Source organism: Camponotus floridanus, unplaced genomic scaffold (genome assembly GCF_003227725.1).
Source record: "Camponotus floridanus strain SB8 unplaced genomic scaffold, Cflo_v7.5 scaffold17, whole genome shotgun sequence".
NCBI lineage: Eukaryota > Metazoa > Arthropoda > Insecta > Hymenoptera > Formicidae > Camponotus > Camponotus floridanus.
Genome location: NW_020229292.1, coordinates 179,008 through 198,165, shown reverse-complemented (window position 1 = coordinate 198,165; position 19,158 = coordinate 179,008). Strand labels below are relative to the sequence as shown.

General features: G+C 34.9%; 1 protein-coding gene across 1 annotated transcript; it reads right to left on the bottom strand.

Moving 5' to 3' along the window:
• Positions 1 to 967: 967 nt before the first annotated feature.
• On the bottom strand, positions 968 to 18,207 carry LOC105250074 (paired mesoderm homeobox protein 2A). Its single transcript, XM_011255953.3, has 3 exons — positions 17,844 to 18,207; positions 15,826 to 16,019; positions 968 to 1,876 (listed from the first exon to the last, which is right to left on the bottom strand). The coding sequence occupies exons 1-3, from the start codon at positions 18,205 to 18,207 to the stop codon at positions 1,472 to 1,474; spliced, it is 963 nt and encodes a 320-aa protein (XP_011254255.2). The 3' UTR covers positions 968 to 1,471.
• Between the last annotated feature and the right edge of the window lie 951 nt (positions 18,208 to 19,158).

Sequence of the window (19,158 nt, the reverse complement as noted above, 5' to 3'; positions counted from 1 at the left end):
GATTAATAGTATTTTTATAGATACTATTCTACGCTGTGTTTCTTGTTAATTCTACCTCGGTATTATCGACGAAAAATAATAGAGATGAGAAGCACATAAGAGAAACGAGAGTTTAACGTCCCTCGAGAATTATAGTGATGCTCTATATAGAGCGTTTTTATTGCTTCGAATGTAAAGCTTAGTTTTCTCCCTTACACATATAATTATAATGAAAGGAGTAAGTAAATGAAAATGATATAATATATATTTATAGATTATTTTCAGATTATATCTTACATTTGAATTAATGATCGCAATGTTCCTATTTAATATCGCAAGTGAATTAACATCATTAAAATTATTTATTGTTTCATTGGAAATTTTTCTGGGAAAATAATTTGTCTACATACAATAAATTAAAAATATATGGAATAAATTCGCAAGACGAATGTGTTTTCTTTTACTTAATCCTTTAATTATAATTTAAGAGGTATTATATTTAAATTAACTGTATTGCATTTCAATTTAAATTTTCAAAATTATGGAATTATTTACATTTGCACAAGTTATTAGGTATATTTAATAATATTTCATAATTCCATCTCTTCTCTTCGCTTTTATATTTCTCGGGAACGTTAAAACTTACATCTAAACTAGATGCTTTGCAACTCTATTATTCTCGATATTAATCGAAATTTGAATCTGATACAAGTTTAAATCCATTTCACTTTCGATTATTTCGGACCAATAGTCTCGATTTCAAACTAGATAGCGATATCTCAAAGCAGCATTTCCGAAGTTATACCTCCTTTTAAAATTAATTTGATAATCAATACAATACAACATCTGTATCGATACAACAGAAATAATATTTCATATGTAATGTACACTACTGCCTACAGATACGCCAATATATATATAAATTAATACAAGATACAAAAAATGATGCAAACAATAAGGAAATATGTATAAAATTATAATTCAAATATTTCTACACTTTACACTTATCACAGGAATGCAAAACAAATATAGCACATTCTACAACTCTTTGAAATTTGATGTGTCAAGAATTATTTCTTCTCCGTAAAATTAAAGAGGACAGTATCCAATTGGCTTCTTTCTAAGCATTCTTTGTACAGTAATACCAAAATTTACTAAATGATATTTACCTCGACCTTGATTCTAGTGTCTCGATTGGCGTCATCCGAATGACACTCTGTCTCGCGTGCGTACAAAGCTCGAAACGTATCTCAACAGACGCTGCCTTCAAGCGAGCGATCCGTCTGCTGCCCGTTTTCCCGACTGTCTAAAGTATCATTGTCAAAAATATGTACGGCGCGGTTCCTCCTATCGAGGTCCCTCGAATTCTCGAGGATACCGTGCGCGTACGGTTCAACTATGCCGATCAATTCGCGTGCGGGAAACCGGGGCCCGGGAGAGAAAAATCTGGGCTTTCTGTATTTACACACGGCCAGGCCGAGGAGAGATGGCTTTAATAGAGATTCGCGGTCTTCAAAGGCAGCGGGTCCAGCAGGTAGGGCGGCAGGGCCGCCGAGAAGGGCCTGGGACTGCAGGAGCCCCAGGTGCCGCTACCGCTCCCGCCGCCGCTGCTTCCGCGCGCGTTGGGCGAGCCGCCGTCGCCGGTGCCGTCCGCGGTGTGTTTCACGTTCACCAGGCTCTGGTTGGCGATCGGCTTGATCTCGTTCGACGACAGCACGCTGTTCGAACTACCGGGCGGCGTCGCCGGACTCCTCGGCGAGCGTCCCTCCGCCTTCACGGTGCCGGTCACGGGGCTGGACGCGCCGCTGTCGGCTCCGATGCCACTCTGCGACGTGGACTTTTGTTGGGCCAGTCTTTCTTGCTTGCGAAACTTTGCGCGCCGATTCTGGAACCATACCTGCAACATCGACACGGATGGCCGATCATGTTAGGTCCCGTTCTTCCGTCTTCTTGTCCTTCGCGATTAGCGATGTGAAACTGAGGTAATATTTACCGATAATATTCAAATAATTCAATGTTATTCACAGGTATAAGAAATGGCAAGAATAAGATCTGGTAATCCGATAAAATTTAGAGTAATATTAACCGATATAATTACCGTAGTGATAAATTAATCATTGTTATTGTCAAAATTATATTTTAGTATGATATAATCAAGTGTTTTATATACTTTTATCGATATATGAATAATTGTTCGATGTTATCATCTTTAAAAGGATTATGCACATATGTAAATATGTTAAAATCTGTTTTTTTTTCCTAATTAATATTTCTTAGATGTAATATATTCAATGTTATTCACATAGATATAAGAAATGTCAAAAATAAAGTATCAGGTAAAATTAAGAGAAATACAATTACCGTAGCAATAAATTAATCATTATTACTATCAAAGTCGGTTACTTTAATGTAATGTAATGTACTTTAATGTAAAATCGAGTATTTTTTATATATCTTATTAATACAGAATCTTCGTTTGATATCGTCATCTTTAAAATGATTATCTGCATGTATGTTAAAATATAAATTTGTTTTCCTTTTTAAATCAATATTATATTAAATATAATATTTTTTATCTTTGCATTATATGACGTCTCCTTGAAAGAAATACATTAAGATACGTATTAAGAAACTAATGGATTTTCTTTAACATATGAAATTTAAATCAAATAAAATAAATAGTAATTATCTTTGATGCATTAATAAGGCTTCAGATAAGTATTTTTTATTCAAATTAATATGTTTAATATGATTAGATTAAAAATAGTTATAGTGACATCAAGAAGATATAATTATTCTCTTGCTTGGAAATCGCAATGGCTTGAAGCCTCTATTAGGTATATTTATCAAGACTCAAGTTCACGTTTTATATATCAATGAGGGGGCGAAACGTTATCGCAACGTACACATTTTCTATCGCGACATGAGAGAATATCGCGCGAGAGACGCGATTCAAAGTTGGACGCTCGTCAGAGCGAACGGCGAGACCGGACGTTCGGCGCGCTCGTAATTGGCCCTAGCCGGCCAAATGAAATATTTAACGAATAAAATAAACAGACACCTGCGGTGACCTGCATGTTAAAGTAGCGGATTTATTTGCTTTAGCGTTTATCTGACCGGCGGCGCTGCCGCTCGTCCACCCTCGTTTCCCCTTCGATCCCTCTATCCCCGTCGCTATTCCCACCCTCGGCCCCCTCCCCCTTTGACTCCCTTACACGGTGCAACGATCCCCTTCAATCTCCGTCCCTCCTCGTCACTCTCCGGACGTTCGTTTCTCAACGTGCGCGCACGTGAATCCCACCCCCGGATTTTCCAGGGGCGGCTACGCTCAGGGCTCGTAGGACGTAACTGCTCGAGCTGTCGGTTGGAGCGAGGGGAGATCGCACGGGGGTTGGAAGGGACGCGAGATGGGGGTGGCGGAGGGAGACACCGCGACGGCGGCGGGAGGCAGCGGCGGGAGCGCAGGACACCATGATGAACGTGATTGCCCTTTCCGGCTGGCAAACACTGGGGCTATTGGATTTTTATCAGCTGCTGCTGCTGTTGCTGCTGCTGCTGTTGCTGCCGATCGTCGCGCGTGGCGATTTTTCGCGAAATTCGAGTCGTAACTATGCGGCGAACAACACGAACCTGCATTCGTGCGTTAATTAATCTGAAATTGATTACACCTAGCGTCGCGTTTCTTCATCGATCTATCGTTAAATGAAAAAAAAGGCGAGATGCAAAATCAAATTGAAAAGAAAAGAAGAGATATCAATTTAACTTTGACGCATAAGAGGAATTCTGTTTTATAAAGTTAAAGACGCCATCGTTTAAAAGTTTTATGAGAGAATGGCAATTTTCATTGCAATTACTTATTTAATACAGCAGCGTGACTCATTTCTCTATATATATTCTTATATAGAGCTGTGCAGAAAATCTCAATTAAAAAAGAGAATAAAAATAGTAGAAAAGTTTAGATTTAATTAATGCTTTGTAGAGCGTTTTGTAATTGAAAAAAAAATCTAAACTAAAAGCACATTATTCATTTTTTTTTAAATTATCTCGATTGTCGGCTACGTTATAAGCATGTTTGCCATAGTACATGCCAAAGACAACGCTAATAATTCGTATTTGGCCACGGACCAAACCTCGAGTAGACCGTAGCATGTGTGCCGTTGTTTGCAGAAGTGATGACGACGACGAGGCGAATTAGGGTGAGAGAGAACGCGCGCTCGCACGTAGCGTTAATGTTAAACAAATATACCGCGCCAAAATAAAGTGCAACAAGGCATATCGACAGATGTCCGGCACCTTCTGGATAAATATTTAATCACTTCTTTATACGGGAACTCTGTGTGGGAATTTTATCCACCGCCCTTTTCCGATCGTGCGTTTCAATACGTCACGCGCACCAGAGATGCGTTTGTACTTTATTTTATTATCAGATTATTCTTCTCTCTTTTTTATTAAGTGAAAGCATTTCCAGGATTGCAAAATTATCTTTTTTTTAAATACAATCATGTTTTGTTCTTTCATTTATCGATTCTCTTTGTCGTTTTACATACAAAAATATTAAAAATCATGATCTTTCACTTAAAACACGAAACATGAATTTAATAACTTTTATATGTAAAATATTTTTTTCTATAAAACTCAAGTTCGGGAATCATTGAGGATAATTTTAAATGATTCATTTAACACATAATGACTATATAGATAGACTGTATAATATATGCATTGATATACTTTCCTAGATATTAATTCAACATAGGAACGCAAAATAATTTTATAGCAATAGCCTCGTCGTCTATTTTTATGCTCAACATTGTTTGGTTCCTACTAAATCCTGTGTTGATGCCGATCAAAGTAAATGTCGAAGCATTAGGAATTCTATAGAAGCACCGCACGATCCTGCAATTTGTGCTATGCTTATCCATCCGATTCACCCTACATTTAGGCGCCGCCGTGATTTTCCCTTTTCGAGCCAGTTAACCGCGGATTTTGCTCAGTTGCCTTCTGACCCCGGGTCGATCTAATTCAGCATCGGCAAAATATATCCCGCAACATAATTATTCCGACAAAACTCGAACATGTATGTAAAGTTTCTTGTAAAGCATATAATCTTATAATTTGTGCATTTTGTATGAATAGACTGTAGCATAATTTTCAAATTTAATTACACAAAATTAATCATTGAACAAATAGTTGCGAAAATAATATAAACATAATCAAATTTTTGTTAAAAAATATCGATTGCAAATTGATTAAATACATACAGATAATAAAGTGCGCGAAATTGGAATGCTTTCATTTACGTACAAAGTCATCAATTCAATTATTTTATATATGAAATTTATATATGAAATATGAATTTTATATATGAAATTTATATATTATACATAATACGGGCAATTTTAGAGAAATAAATATATTATTTTTTAATGATTAAGAACAATTTCAAAAATAAAATAATTTCATTTATGTTATAATTACGAGTAAAAAAATTGATTGTGTACAAAGTTAAGTTTTACGTTTCTGTAATTAATTTATAATCAAGTCATTTCAACGCTCGTACCAATAAAAGCAAATGTCTTCGTGCTACATAGAGCAAATCGTAATTAAGACTGAGATGGCAGGGTGATGCGCCTTCACCCTAAACTTATTTCCTTAATTGAAAGTCTGGACTGCGCTGCAGTTTCCGCATACAATAGATACAGTAAAACGGAATACAAGAAAAGCGATTATATTAATCTGATTAATTTTTGCACATAATTCGCTTTTATAAAATACAAATTGAACTTTTTGAAATGTAATATATTGAATATTTAATCGCAAATGTCTCCATTTACTTTTACATACATAAATTAGTAACACATTATTTTAAATTGGCTATAAAATCCCTATATTTAAGACTAAATCAGTTTTTTCTCGAAAGATGTCTTTCTCATCGAGTCTTCGCTTTCTTCTGTTTTTTATCAAAATAATAATTATTATATAATGTTACATATATATATGTATATATATATATATATATATATATATATATATAATAATGTTGCAATTTTCTAATAATGCTACAATACGCATATAATATATTAAATTAAAGTTTACATATTATTAAGTTTTTTCAAACAATAAGCTTTTCGTTTTTGAATAATTATTTTATAACACGTATATTTCTTTCCTCTTCAAAAAAAAATCTAAAAATTCCCTCAAATATTTTACTTCGTTATTTTACTTATTATTATTTTCATTGCCAAGATGATTATATAACAATGGGCATATAATCTGAAAGTACCGTGATCTAAAAAATAATAAGTAAGAAAAGTTGCGCTTGAGCATACAATTTCCTTCCTCGAATATGGACGATCGGACCACGAAAATCTTGGGACAACGCGGAGATTGCTGAAGACGCGCGAAATGACGTGGCCGCAAAACGTGACGGAATTATTCTTGGCGGCGCGCATCCTGATCGTTTCGCTCCTCTCTTCCTTCCCGGGCAGACGTCCTCGATGCGTCGTTCCGCCGCGGATGATACCCAGCAGGACAGTTTTTAATCACTGTAAGTGGATCTACATAGAGCTCGCAATTACCGGCGCACACTCTGGCATGGGCCCCTTGTGTATCAACCCAGCCCCGACACCAGCCGCCAGAGCCCGGGCGAATGTTTTCCCCATTTCATCCCTCCGTGCTACCGACTGCAGCAACCCTCGACTCCCGGAATCGTCCTCCAGTTCCCAGCCCTGCATCCCCCCGTTCCATCATCCTTTCCATCTCGTTCTCTCTCTGTCTCTCTCGGTTCCCATCCCTTAGACGTCACATCCTTCTTCCTTTTACAATCGCTTCTCGTTCTCAGTATTCATCTATCTTTTTCTTCCTTTCTCACCATCTTGTAGTTTTAGTTTATCTATTTTTATCTTTCTTTCTTCTCTTCTCTTAAAGTTTCCCTCTTTTCCCATTTCGTTTTCTTCTTTTGGATTTTTACGTTTCTTTTTGTCTCTCTTAAGATCCTCTCATGCTTGCTTTCTTTTTTCATCCCCATTTGTTCGATTTTTCTCCCCTTTTCTTCAATTCCTCCTTCCTCAATTTCTGCTTCTCGCTCCCGGCTTCTCGTCCCTTCGAGGACGAGCTCGCAGTCGTGCTTGTCTCTGTCTTTCATTCCCGCAAGAGACAAGGGGACGTCTTGTTTCACTTGACAGCCATGTATCCCACCGAGGGATAGAAGGAAATCCACGTTGATTTTTCGACCGCGTCATTCGTATTACCAAATTATTCTATGGTTCAACTTTCAACTTGTACGTGAATCTCTCGAATCGATTTAAATGAATAATATTTAAGTCGAAGCTCAAGTATCGATTAATGAAACAATCAAAAAATATAAAAATTATTTGCACTAATTCTAATCCTTGCAATTCTATTGTTTTTTATGATAAAAAATAATATACAAAAAAATAATATATAATAATATTTAATAAATAGTATATATCACATAATATCACACATATATATTTTTTATTCTTGTCATGTATTGTCTTAAAGTTTATTTTTGCTATATATATAATAAACTGGTTTTGGAACTAAATTTCATAACGATTAGAAATAAAAACAAATAATATATATTATATTTTAATAATGACTTTAGAAAATGTTATCATTTTTTCACTTTTACACACGAATGAACTTAATCCTATGCGATAACGAAAGCAACACGTTGCAAGCTATGATATGGTCCGCACGATGATAGCTTTTATATATATATATATATATATATATATATATATATATATATATATAAAAGCTATCATCGTGCGGACCATACCATAGCTTGCAACGTGTTGCTATATATATATATATATATATATATATATATATATATATATATGTATATATACATTTATATATTGTTACAAGCAAAAATTGAAAAATAAATAATTGAATAGTAAATAATCGATAAATAACAAACATCATTAGAAATAAAGTATTCATTGATTAACACTAATATTGTCGTTTATTATTAAGTTAATTATATGCATTTATAATAAAATTCTATACCAAATTAATAATAGTTATTGATACGTTTAATATTATATTTTTCGCGAATATCCAAATATGCAAACTACATATAATAAATATCATTTTCGATAATTAATTATTGTTCGTGAGAGATTACATGCAAAAAACGAAATCCAATGGCGTACAAATATACTTATCTTGTATGTAAATATTTATAAAAGCACTTTTTATAATATGACAAATATATTAATTATGCAGTACGAAAAACCACAGCTGGTCTTTTCAAAAGTCTGAATTTTTCGCTCATTTCGCATCGATCTGTGTACGCGGATGAATATTAATTTCGTTAGCGGTGAAATACGCGACTTCGATCGCCTGCCCCACATTGGAACTATTGTTGCCCCTCGCTCCCTCTTCACAATATTACATTTCGCACATTGACATCCCAATCTAGAAGAAGAAAAAGAGAGAAAAAGATAGAGAAAGAACAGGTTTGTACCGTATTATGCACAGTGCCACTGCTCTACTACGTTAATGGAATTGTAATTCATACTGAGTGACTCAGAGTAGCGAAACGTGCCGCCACGCGACGGCCAAAGTGTCGTAGTCAATGGGATGTGCGATGTAAGTATGAAGTATCACATATAAGACTCGTTTGAGTTGCAATGTAGTGGAACAAATGCAAAATTCTTAGTTAATTGTAACTCAGTTCGCCACAAATCTTAATTTTCTTACACAGATACAGATTCATAAATTTTGTGGAATATTTCATATCTGTAAAAGTTATAATCTAGTTAACAGTACAATATACAGTCAATATACATACGCATTTACAAATTGTTATTATTTTACTTTGTAGCAATTACGATTATACTCATGAGATAAAAATATGTAAACATTAATAAGAAATGATATATATTGATATACATACATATTACATGACAGAGATAAACAAAAAGTTGCAGACGAAAATTAATTTCTATCGATTCAATTATATTATAAAATAATTTCTTGGAAAAAATTAAATAGAATTAAAAATTATATAAAATATCCTTACTCGCACAAAACAAAAATACTTCGTTACGTTATTTTTTGTATCTATTATATTTTAAGATATATGTGTTTGTTGTTTTTATATATGAAAGCTATCCAAATTTTTTATATTTTATATAACGTTTTAAGAGAAATGTGACAACTTTAATACGCGATTACATGTGATATGTTATATGATGACGACAAGAGGTACAAGACTGTCCTATTGTCACATAAACAAGTCTTAAATCGATCCGAACGAGTTTCCTAGTAATCAGAAACTCGTCCCTTTACACGCGGTTTATGTTGTGTGGCATCGGTCCAATCGGAAAGAGATGTAGGTCAACGTTGATTAATTTCTACTCTCATTGCCGATAAGCGCGCAAAAGAGGAAAACGTGGTGCAGGGTCTTTAGATATATGTATAATTCAATCACTAAATGACTCATGACTATCTCCTTGAAGATAGAAGATGAATCGAGGAGACAAAGATCATCACTCTTGAGAAAGTTTGCATGATTAGATTAAAAGCGCAGAAATTCGAGATCATTCAGTCGAAATGAATATTTTTAATGAATAATCGCCAGTGTGCAATTGGGCGATTGTAATCAAAGTGACAAATGATTAATATAATGCTAGGACAAAGAATTGTAATTTAAAAAATAAATGAAATGTTATGGGATAACATTTATTTTTTAATCTATTATATAATATAATAATTATAATGTAGAGTAATATATTTTCTAACGTATAAAAGTAATATTTCATGTCTCTCTCCTTTTCTATAATTTATTAAAAATGTAAAAAAAAATTTGAAACAACTTATTAGAAACAATTATCAAAACATTCATTCGTATAGATGTATGAATTTATAAATGCATAAATTTTTTGCCGCATATATTTAATACGATTATAAAAGAGATAAACAGGAAACTGTGCGAGATACATTTCAAAAAGTGAGTGTGACGTAATCGTGTCTTTCGCACAGTAATCAGAAAAATTGTTGTGAATCTACAAAATATACACTATACCAATTGTCTCATCACGAATATGAGTTTTACTGGCAAAATGGTTTCGAGTATCGTGATCGTTTCTATCGATCAAATTCACTTCAATATTTTTCTGGAACGAGCAAAACTATTATCAACAATTGTCAAAACGAGTAACATGTTTTTTAAACGCATTTTCGTTCAAAAACTGGTACTGACAGTGCGAGTAATAATCTCGACGAAGGACATCACTTTAGTGTTGCACATGTGGACCGTATGCAGAGTGGATTTATCAATATTGCATAATGAAGGACATTAATGTCATTAATAATATATCTATGCCAATCTGAGTGAGGACGAATATGGATAAAGTTGTTTCTAACAATAACATCTTAATTCTTATTTATCTTATAATTAGCATAAATATTTTTAAATGTTCTTATTCGATATATGCATAATATAATTTTCATTATTTTTATGACAATATGAAATATATATTTTAAATGTATATTTTAATTGTGTATTTTTCTTATAAACAAATAAACATAAAGCATATTTACGCAAATAATTTATTTTGAAAAAAATATCAATGAAATTTCTAAAAACAATAAGTTATAAGTCTCCTTCAAGTTTAATTATAAATTTAGATATAGATAATAAATAAAAATAAAATAATATAAATATTAGAAATGTAAACTCTTAGAAACTTGAGAAAAAGTATGTAATATATAAATTATCTGTGTCCTGTTTTAATATTAAATTTAATATTGTTTCATAGATTATATAAACAATTTTATACATGGTTCTCAAACATTTGCACGCGTTATATGGCTTCAGCGCGATTTATAATATATCAATTTCTGTAAAAATATCTCAAAATTTGTTTTTATTTTACTAATATCGTTTTTTATCATTTCTGTTCAACTTTTACCAATATTTTGTTCTGTTCGTCAAGAGTGCCATTCTTACGGAAACATTCTCTTCACCGTTTTGGGTACCGCGAACGAGCAGTACCGTCGATCTGCACGCGACTATCAAATTATAGCCGATGCATAATGCAACGGATAATGTTACAAATTCAATCATCTTTCGGGTATTTTTATCAACGTCAGCCGCGCCAACGACGAGCGACGAGATATTTCTACGCGGTGTTACACGCGCACGTCGAGAGAATCTCGACTATCAATAGCACGCTGACTTAGTTATGCGCTCCTACCTAGAGCGCTTTGCCAAGTAGAATTCCGATATCCGTTAGAGCCTGCTTCTGTTGTTGCAAGGTAATCCGATCTTCAGCACGTTTTACCACTTCTTAAGGTGTGTCGACCTACCGCGTTTCACGCCATAATCACGCTCGATCGATCATCGAAGACTAATACTCTAATCACTAATCAGTATCAAATCCATTTTGCGTTTTTGCATAAATTTAATATCTCAAGTTTTACAGAACTTTGCTCGAAGCAAACCGACCCGGGATCGACGAGGTGGTTACGGAGGTGAGAAAATAATGATAAGCTCAAATTTAGTAGATGGACCAAGAATATCGTATCAAAATGATAATATATTCTTGACCGTTGGATTCTTGTTGAAATCGTATTAAATGTATTGGGTAAAAAATAAGCTCAATAATTATAATACACTAACATATCTATGGAATGCGATAGCGTATTCCGTTTTCATACATAATCAATATGAAATCTCAAAATTAAATAAGTATTAAATGAGAAAAATTGGGATTTAACATATCCACGAAAGCAAAATATCTATATTTTTTACTATGTTTAACAAACATTATACGTAATAATTTATTGTTATTATATTTTTAGAATTTTAATATTTTATGCACAATTTTAAGTAGTAATAAGATTAGAATGCATTTTAAAAATGAAGAGTGGAAAGCACAAAATTTTTCTGCAAATAATACTCGACACAAAAAAACTCAGGCAAAAATAATTTATTTCTTATTAGAAATATTATTAGAAATATTATTATTAGAAATAATTTATTTAATTTATTAATACATATAAAGAAGATAATCATTGTAATCGATTAGAGATTATAAATTAGAAAAAGGAAGAAATAAGAGATAGACGGTACTTGACAAGAAAGGGCAAATGTATCTCTCTCTCTCTCTCTCTCTCTCTCTCTTTCTTTATATGTGTATAACTATAAACTGTAATTTATATTTGCCACTAGAGATAAAGCTAGGAAGCTGAGATAAAGATAACGGCAACTGATTAAGAAGTATCTTAAATAAGATACGGAGAAAAGGAGAAATAATGGTAGATAATGATCAAGGAAAAGAGTTATAACGGAAACATTCCTATGTAACTTAATTTATACTTCACGCTGAAACTATAGATAGTGAGAGAAAATAGGGATAGTAATGGCAGCCGATTAGGAAGTATCCTGGAGACAGGATGTGCAAGAGGGGCGAATGGAGGAAGCCAATGACTCTCACGACGCGAGAGGGAGGAAATTTTATCGAGCAGCCGCCATCGACGAGATAGAGGACTGAGAGGGATGGTAAGCAGGGAATGAGGGGATGAATCGGAGGGTGAATTGGAAGACAGCGGGGGTAGGATAACTCGCGCGGTAGCGAACGAACGAATCACGAATGAAGGGATGAGGAAACTCTTGAGGGATCGTACGTCCTGTCAGGACAGGAGGAGGGCAAAGTCAAGCAGACAAAGGACTTACCCCACCGCGGGAGGATAAACCTCGCCAGAGATGGCGGTCGCGCCGCGAACCCGCAAACTACTAGAGTATTAATAGTTATTTCGCGCTTCATTATCACGCGGTGCTCGCTCATGATACGCGAACACGCGCGCGTTTGACACGAAGCGCAATGCAGCGCACAATCGGCGATTACAAAAAGTTGCAAAAAATGCTTTTCGAAAATCCCTGTTCATTATTACGTTAGTCAAATTGCACAAGAAATAAATTAAATCAAATTAAATTGAAAGAAAAATTCTCTTATGATGTTCTAGAAGAGAAACTTTTGAAACTAAATTATTATAAATTAATTTTCTTATATTCTTTGCAGTTCAGCATCTCTCTCATATATCTTTTATATATTGTTAATTAAGAAAATAACTTATTACACGCATTCAAATTATATAATATATATGTATCATAAGCAAATATTTAAAAATAAATTTATATCGAATATTGCCGAAAAAATAAATATTCTTTCTCAATCGTTAAGTTTCATTCGTTATCTTTATGAATGCTTTGTATATATTCATTAATAACAGACAATACCAATAAAATTTTAACAATGTCTACGTAATGTTATATATTTTATAACTATTTCTGTATTTAAGTAAAAATAATTAATTATACCACGTAAATTTTTTGTGATATTAATAAAAAAAAATTAAATCTACATAAAAACGAGGAAAGAAAGAAGATTAGAAAGAGATTTAAGGGAAAGAAAGAAAGCAAATTTAAAGAAAGCAAATATAAAGAAGATTTAAATAAGTTCAAGATCAAAGCGTGTGTAAATATCACATGAATGAATAAATAAAGAAATATGTAAAAATAAAGAACGCATATTTTATGTCAGATATCATCATTCCAGAAATAGCTTCTTCTCTCTCTTCTCAAGATAGATTGAATAACTTTATTTCCATTTAGAAAGTTTGAAGATATAGATTCGAATATATAAATCAAATTCCACACACATATGTGTGATATCAATGATTATGTTTCTATTGCAAATTACAAGTTTTTATTGTAAATTAGAAATTCTTATATTATATAAATTCCCTCTCTTTCTTTAGAATATAATAATAATATTGATATAAATCTTGATTTTGTGATTAGAATAACCATAAGAGTTATGTATTTTGTAGAAGGAATATTAAGTTCGATCGAAATATAGTACGAAAGTACATACAACCAATAATTATATCTAAATTCTCAGATTCTCGTATTCTGTCCAATACAGATATCAATCACAACATTAAGACCGTAGGGTCAAGGGGTTAACGGCAGTTTAAGTAACTGTCGCCAAAATAATCACGCGCATCGTGTAAAAGTGAATTACACATGTCGGAATATCAAGTTGTCGACGCAAATAGCGGGCGATTTAGTTCCATGGTTTTCGACTCGCCATCTCGCCGTATAATAATATCGCGATCGTCGATGACGAACGTTATATTAATCCGCGCCTACGTCTCGGAGATAAGATTAAATTTATTGCTCCCTTCTCTCTCTTCAAGCTCGAAACCAATGAAATCGTCCGCGATCCTCGCTCGCGCTGGATAATCTGAATGAGATTCGGCGAGAAGGGTACTTTGGCGGCGTTAAGTGATGCACGTCAGTCGGGAAGTCTAACTTTAGGATCCGTTAGTGTCTGGAAAGCTCTCTAATCGCGTTACCGTCCATGTACCTCACCTCACCTGTCCTTTCCACGACATCTGCGTCCTCGTGCGAGCAGGTAACTTAAGACGCATGAGAAGCAGGAAAATCGACGAGGAAGCTGTGACAGGTAGCTTCCTTAACGAGCTCGCAAGATCATGTAAATTTGTCGCATAGAGCAAGAGCAATTTTCTCAGAATGTTCAACAAAAATAATGATTATTTTATCACAGTATAAATAATCCTTAGATTACACCATATCGCGAGAATGTTAATATATTGATAATAAGAAACAACAATATAATAAATTACATAATAATTTTGTCTTTTATGCAAATTATTTAATTTAATCAATTTTAATTTGAATTTGACTGATGTAATATTTAGGTTCGTATTTTCATCGTATGTTTAATATTAAATATAGTCGTATGCAATTTTGTTTGTTTTTAATGTCAAATTTTGACATAATTGAGAATTGAACAAGCATATTTAATAGTCAATATTAATATTAAAAATTAAAAAGTTGGTAAAAATATTTAATTTTTCAAGCAAATTTTCGTTTGTTGAGAAAAAATATAAACTTCAGATAAAACTCCAAAAAGAACAGCACTTAAGATTGGAAAAAATATTTAGAATAAAAATATGAAAATGATACAGTTTTTTTTACACGTGCATGCGTAATAATCCCAAAATGATGTAAATCGAATCGTGTAAAATGAGAGCAAGTTTTATGGACTCAGTTGTTACAAGAAAATTTAGCATATTTATCTCTTTTAAACAACTGCAATTTTGGGGACAATTACCCTCATACATAAAAGATACATCTCAATTTGCAATCCCGAATTGCGCTGTGATCAAATTTCCGAGCATTACCATGTAAATAAAATCGCGTAAAACAAGAGAGATTGTTTTACAAAAAGATCACTTTGCTGTTTAATATAATTTTTTCTATCGATAACAATAAAATATTTTGAAAATATTATTTCGTAATTTCGCGTACGGGGAACAATTTTTACAATAATATTTGTACTATTCCTAAGTCGTTCATCTTTCGTTCATGATAATCCGTCAAGTATTAGACAGCATAATCCATCAGCTCGCGACCTGTAGGTAGCCGTGAAAACGAAAATGGAGTCTGTAATGTAATTACACTACACTCCTTCGGCTAACTCACCCTCAACTTTCCGCCAACAGCCCTCTCTTTGTGCGAATAAAGCAAACTACACGAATTACAATACAAAATTATATGTAAACCGAAAAAGAATGTATTTTTCTTACGATATAATTGTGATAAACTATATATAACATATATTTCGATTAATTCTCGTATATCGATTGTGTCTCAATTTCAATGTGCTGCCTTGAATTTTTATAAGAAACCTCACGTTTTTTTTACATACGAAAGAACCTAAATTAGAATTAAATTTCATATAAGGAGGATTAATCGCGAAAACGAAAAATTACACTTACTTGTACTCTGGCTTCCGTCAGATCGATCTTCATAGCAATTTCTTCTCTGGTGTAGATGTCTGGGTAATGCGTCTCCTGGAATGCACGTTCTAGTTCTTTCAGTTGAGCTGACGTAAATGTTGTTCGTATCCGACGTTGTTTTCTCTTCTCCGCGAGACCATCATGTCCTGAATAAGCCTTATATCCCAAACCACCTGAAATTAAAAGTGTGCAAAATGTTAGTAAAGATAGAAATATGTGATAGAAATATACGCGATATAATAATAACGTATGTAATCTCGAAAATACTTTATTTGCAATACAATGGCAAAAATAACAACATAACAACAATAATAATGCAGTAATAATTGTAATGCGCGAAATGTAATGTTAAAACAATTTTTATCTCAAATGTAATCTTTAGGCAACCTTCAGATGTGCGTGTGTGTAAAACACATATTGTTTATCATTTCTCACGTAATTCTATTTTCAAAAGAAAAAAACACACATATGTATCCTCATATATGTTTTATATATTAATTATTAAAATTTTAATTTTAAAAAATTGCATTAGAGTATTAAAATTTTACTTCTATGGAGATAAATAATTTAATTTTCAAAAGAGCCATTAAGTAATTATATCAGAGATATATCCGTAAAAGACTTTTACTTTGCACAATTAATGTCGTCTCCGACATTAATTCTGCAAGTCTTTATGACTATTTCGTTTCGATAGCATTTATAACTCGTTTCTCCATAAAACGTTAATTTAAATGACAGGTACTATGTTGCATAATCTATTTGTATGACATTCTTGCGCGTACCACATCGAAACAACACATGTGATGTTAAATTCAATCGGGATCAATTATCAACTAGAACGAAGGGAGCTTAGCTCCCTGCTCGTGTGTGACATGTTTAGCCCCTTCTAAATCGCCGGAACAAACACAACAAAGCGTCGCACATTCATAGCTTGACGGATTGACGTGAGGATAAAGGAGTTTTTGTTAAGCCATTGCAGTCGGAATTACAAATGCAATATTATTTATTTATTATGTTGTATTAATATACGATATAATACGTGATAATATATTAACATTAGTATTACTTATTGGCCATTAGCTTACCAAACGGTATTACTTATTAGCTATTTATTGATTCGAATCACTTAGATTAACACAGAAAAACCTTAAAAAAGTTAAAGAGATTAAATTTTCCTATATAAATATGCAATAAATTATATTCATTCAAATATCTAATGATCTCCGCAATTTCTAGATATAATTGTAATAATAATAAGCTTCTTCGTATATGACATTTTTCCTAAGCTAGATAAAAGGGTTTCTTGTATAACTTATATATCACTGACGTTAGATGCAACGAAAATATGTCTGTCGTTTCTCGTAAACAATTGTATAGGAAATGAAAATGAAAGAAGAATATGAAAAAATATTCTTCTCAGAATTTAAATAAATCTATCGATTTATCGAGAATTCTATTCTCTTCTGCTATATAACATTTTAAAAACAAATCTTCAGAATCTTTAAAAATTAATTTTTTTCTAAGAAACTACTTGGAGATATTACAATTTTTTGCAATAATAGATGTATAAATAAATGTCAAATTAAAAATTTGATAAAATAAAGCGATCTTAAAATTGAATAAGGAATAAAGCTTGTGAATAAATTTACTTGCACAGAATCAGATTCAATTAAATCTTTAATTTCAATGACTCGTAATTCAAAAGATTATCGATATCTTATTACAGAAAAGTCGATTCTAAATTTAAGCAAAGACCGTGTCATAAAAATTTGATGCGATATCTGACTTGTCTACAAAAAAAGGACAAGTATGGAATTGTAAAATAATAATAGTGGAATCGCAAAAAACAAATCGCACGCTCCTCTAAGTAAGACAAAGATTCGATGAAACACAAGCTGAGATCTCGATTCTAGCAATTTGAGCATCATCGTGATCCATCGAAAATTAACCAAAAGTACGCCAAGCAAATCGACGAGTACGCTAATCCGATCACTCACTCTGAAGATTGATGGCCGACGGGAAGATGGAGGCGGCATGCCGGTGAACTTCCTGGGACCTGGCGGCCATTACGGAACACGGGGTCGAGTGGGCCCCGTGGTGCGCGTGGGTGTGGGAGTGCGCGGTATGATGGGCCGTAAGCGGCGTGCCGCCGGCCGCGGCGCCGGCGGCGGCGGCGGCCGCGTTACCGGGATAACCGGCGGCCCGTGCCGCGGTGTAGCGGTAAGCTGCCTGGCTCATCTGCGAGCAGGAGCTCAGGTCGCCGTAGCTGCATTGCATCTCGCCGGCGGCCAGGGCGCAGCTAGACGCCTCGAAGCCGGCCGCGGCCGCGGCCGCGGCCTGGTTCAGATACGAGTAGTCCATCACGCCGGCTGCGAGTAAATCCCACTTGATGTCACTCCTGTGACACTTGGTTCCTTCCGTGCTTCTTTCCGTCGTTACTTCGCACGCCCGATAGTGGTACTAAAATGGACCCGCGAGACGGCTTCTCGGCGACGCGCACTCGGAAACAACGGTGACGGCGCGTCCCGAGATAGAGGGATAATATATGTCTGAACTGAATATGTGTGAACTTAATGAGAAAAAAAAACGAAGACACTCGTTGCGAGAAGAGATGCGGAGACGGACGCGGTAAGATCTACGCGCGGGTCGCCGCGCGCGGTTTATTCGGGCCCGGTTAACGCGCGCGTTTCTGGGCCCCCTCGAACCGCGGGTAAAACCCGGGTAAACGCGAGGGTAGAAGCGGCACGCCGCTTTCTCGTCGGCGACGCTTCAGCGAGACCGGGAACCGGGCCGGGGCCGCCGGCTGGGCTCCTCGATAGCGGCTTATGACGCGTAATCGGATCAGCGATATCAAATTATTGCGATTACACCGCGGATAGGAAGAAGTTTTTCGGCCCGCTTAAGAGCGCCCCGTACGACCGACTGGTGGGTCTCCTCAAAATCAAATGATAAGCTTAATTCAATAACCGCCAGTGCCGCGGGTAGGAGCGTGGGTGTGGCCATGGTTGTTCCCGCGGGGGTTGCGTTTCACGGGATGTTCGTCCTGAGGTAGCTGATTCGTCGGCAAGCGAGCCATCCCTGTTACGAGAACGGGGGTTGAAACGCCGCCCCGAGCGTCGGCAACGCCGACTTTCACCCCTCTCGACGTTTACGCGGGGCCAGCCCCGGGTTACAGACCAGACGACCCTCTTCTCCAAACGGCCATCAGCCCGAATGAGTGCTATCATTCGATGACGCGCCCCTCCGACCACCCCACCAACGGCTTTACGATCGATTCCGCGCGGAGACATCAGCGACGGAGGATGCCGCTAT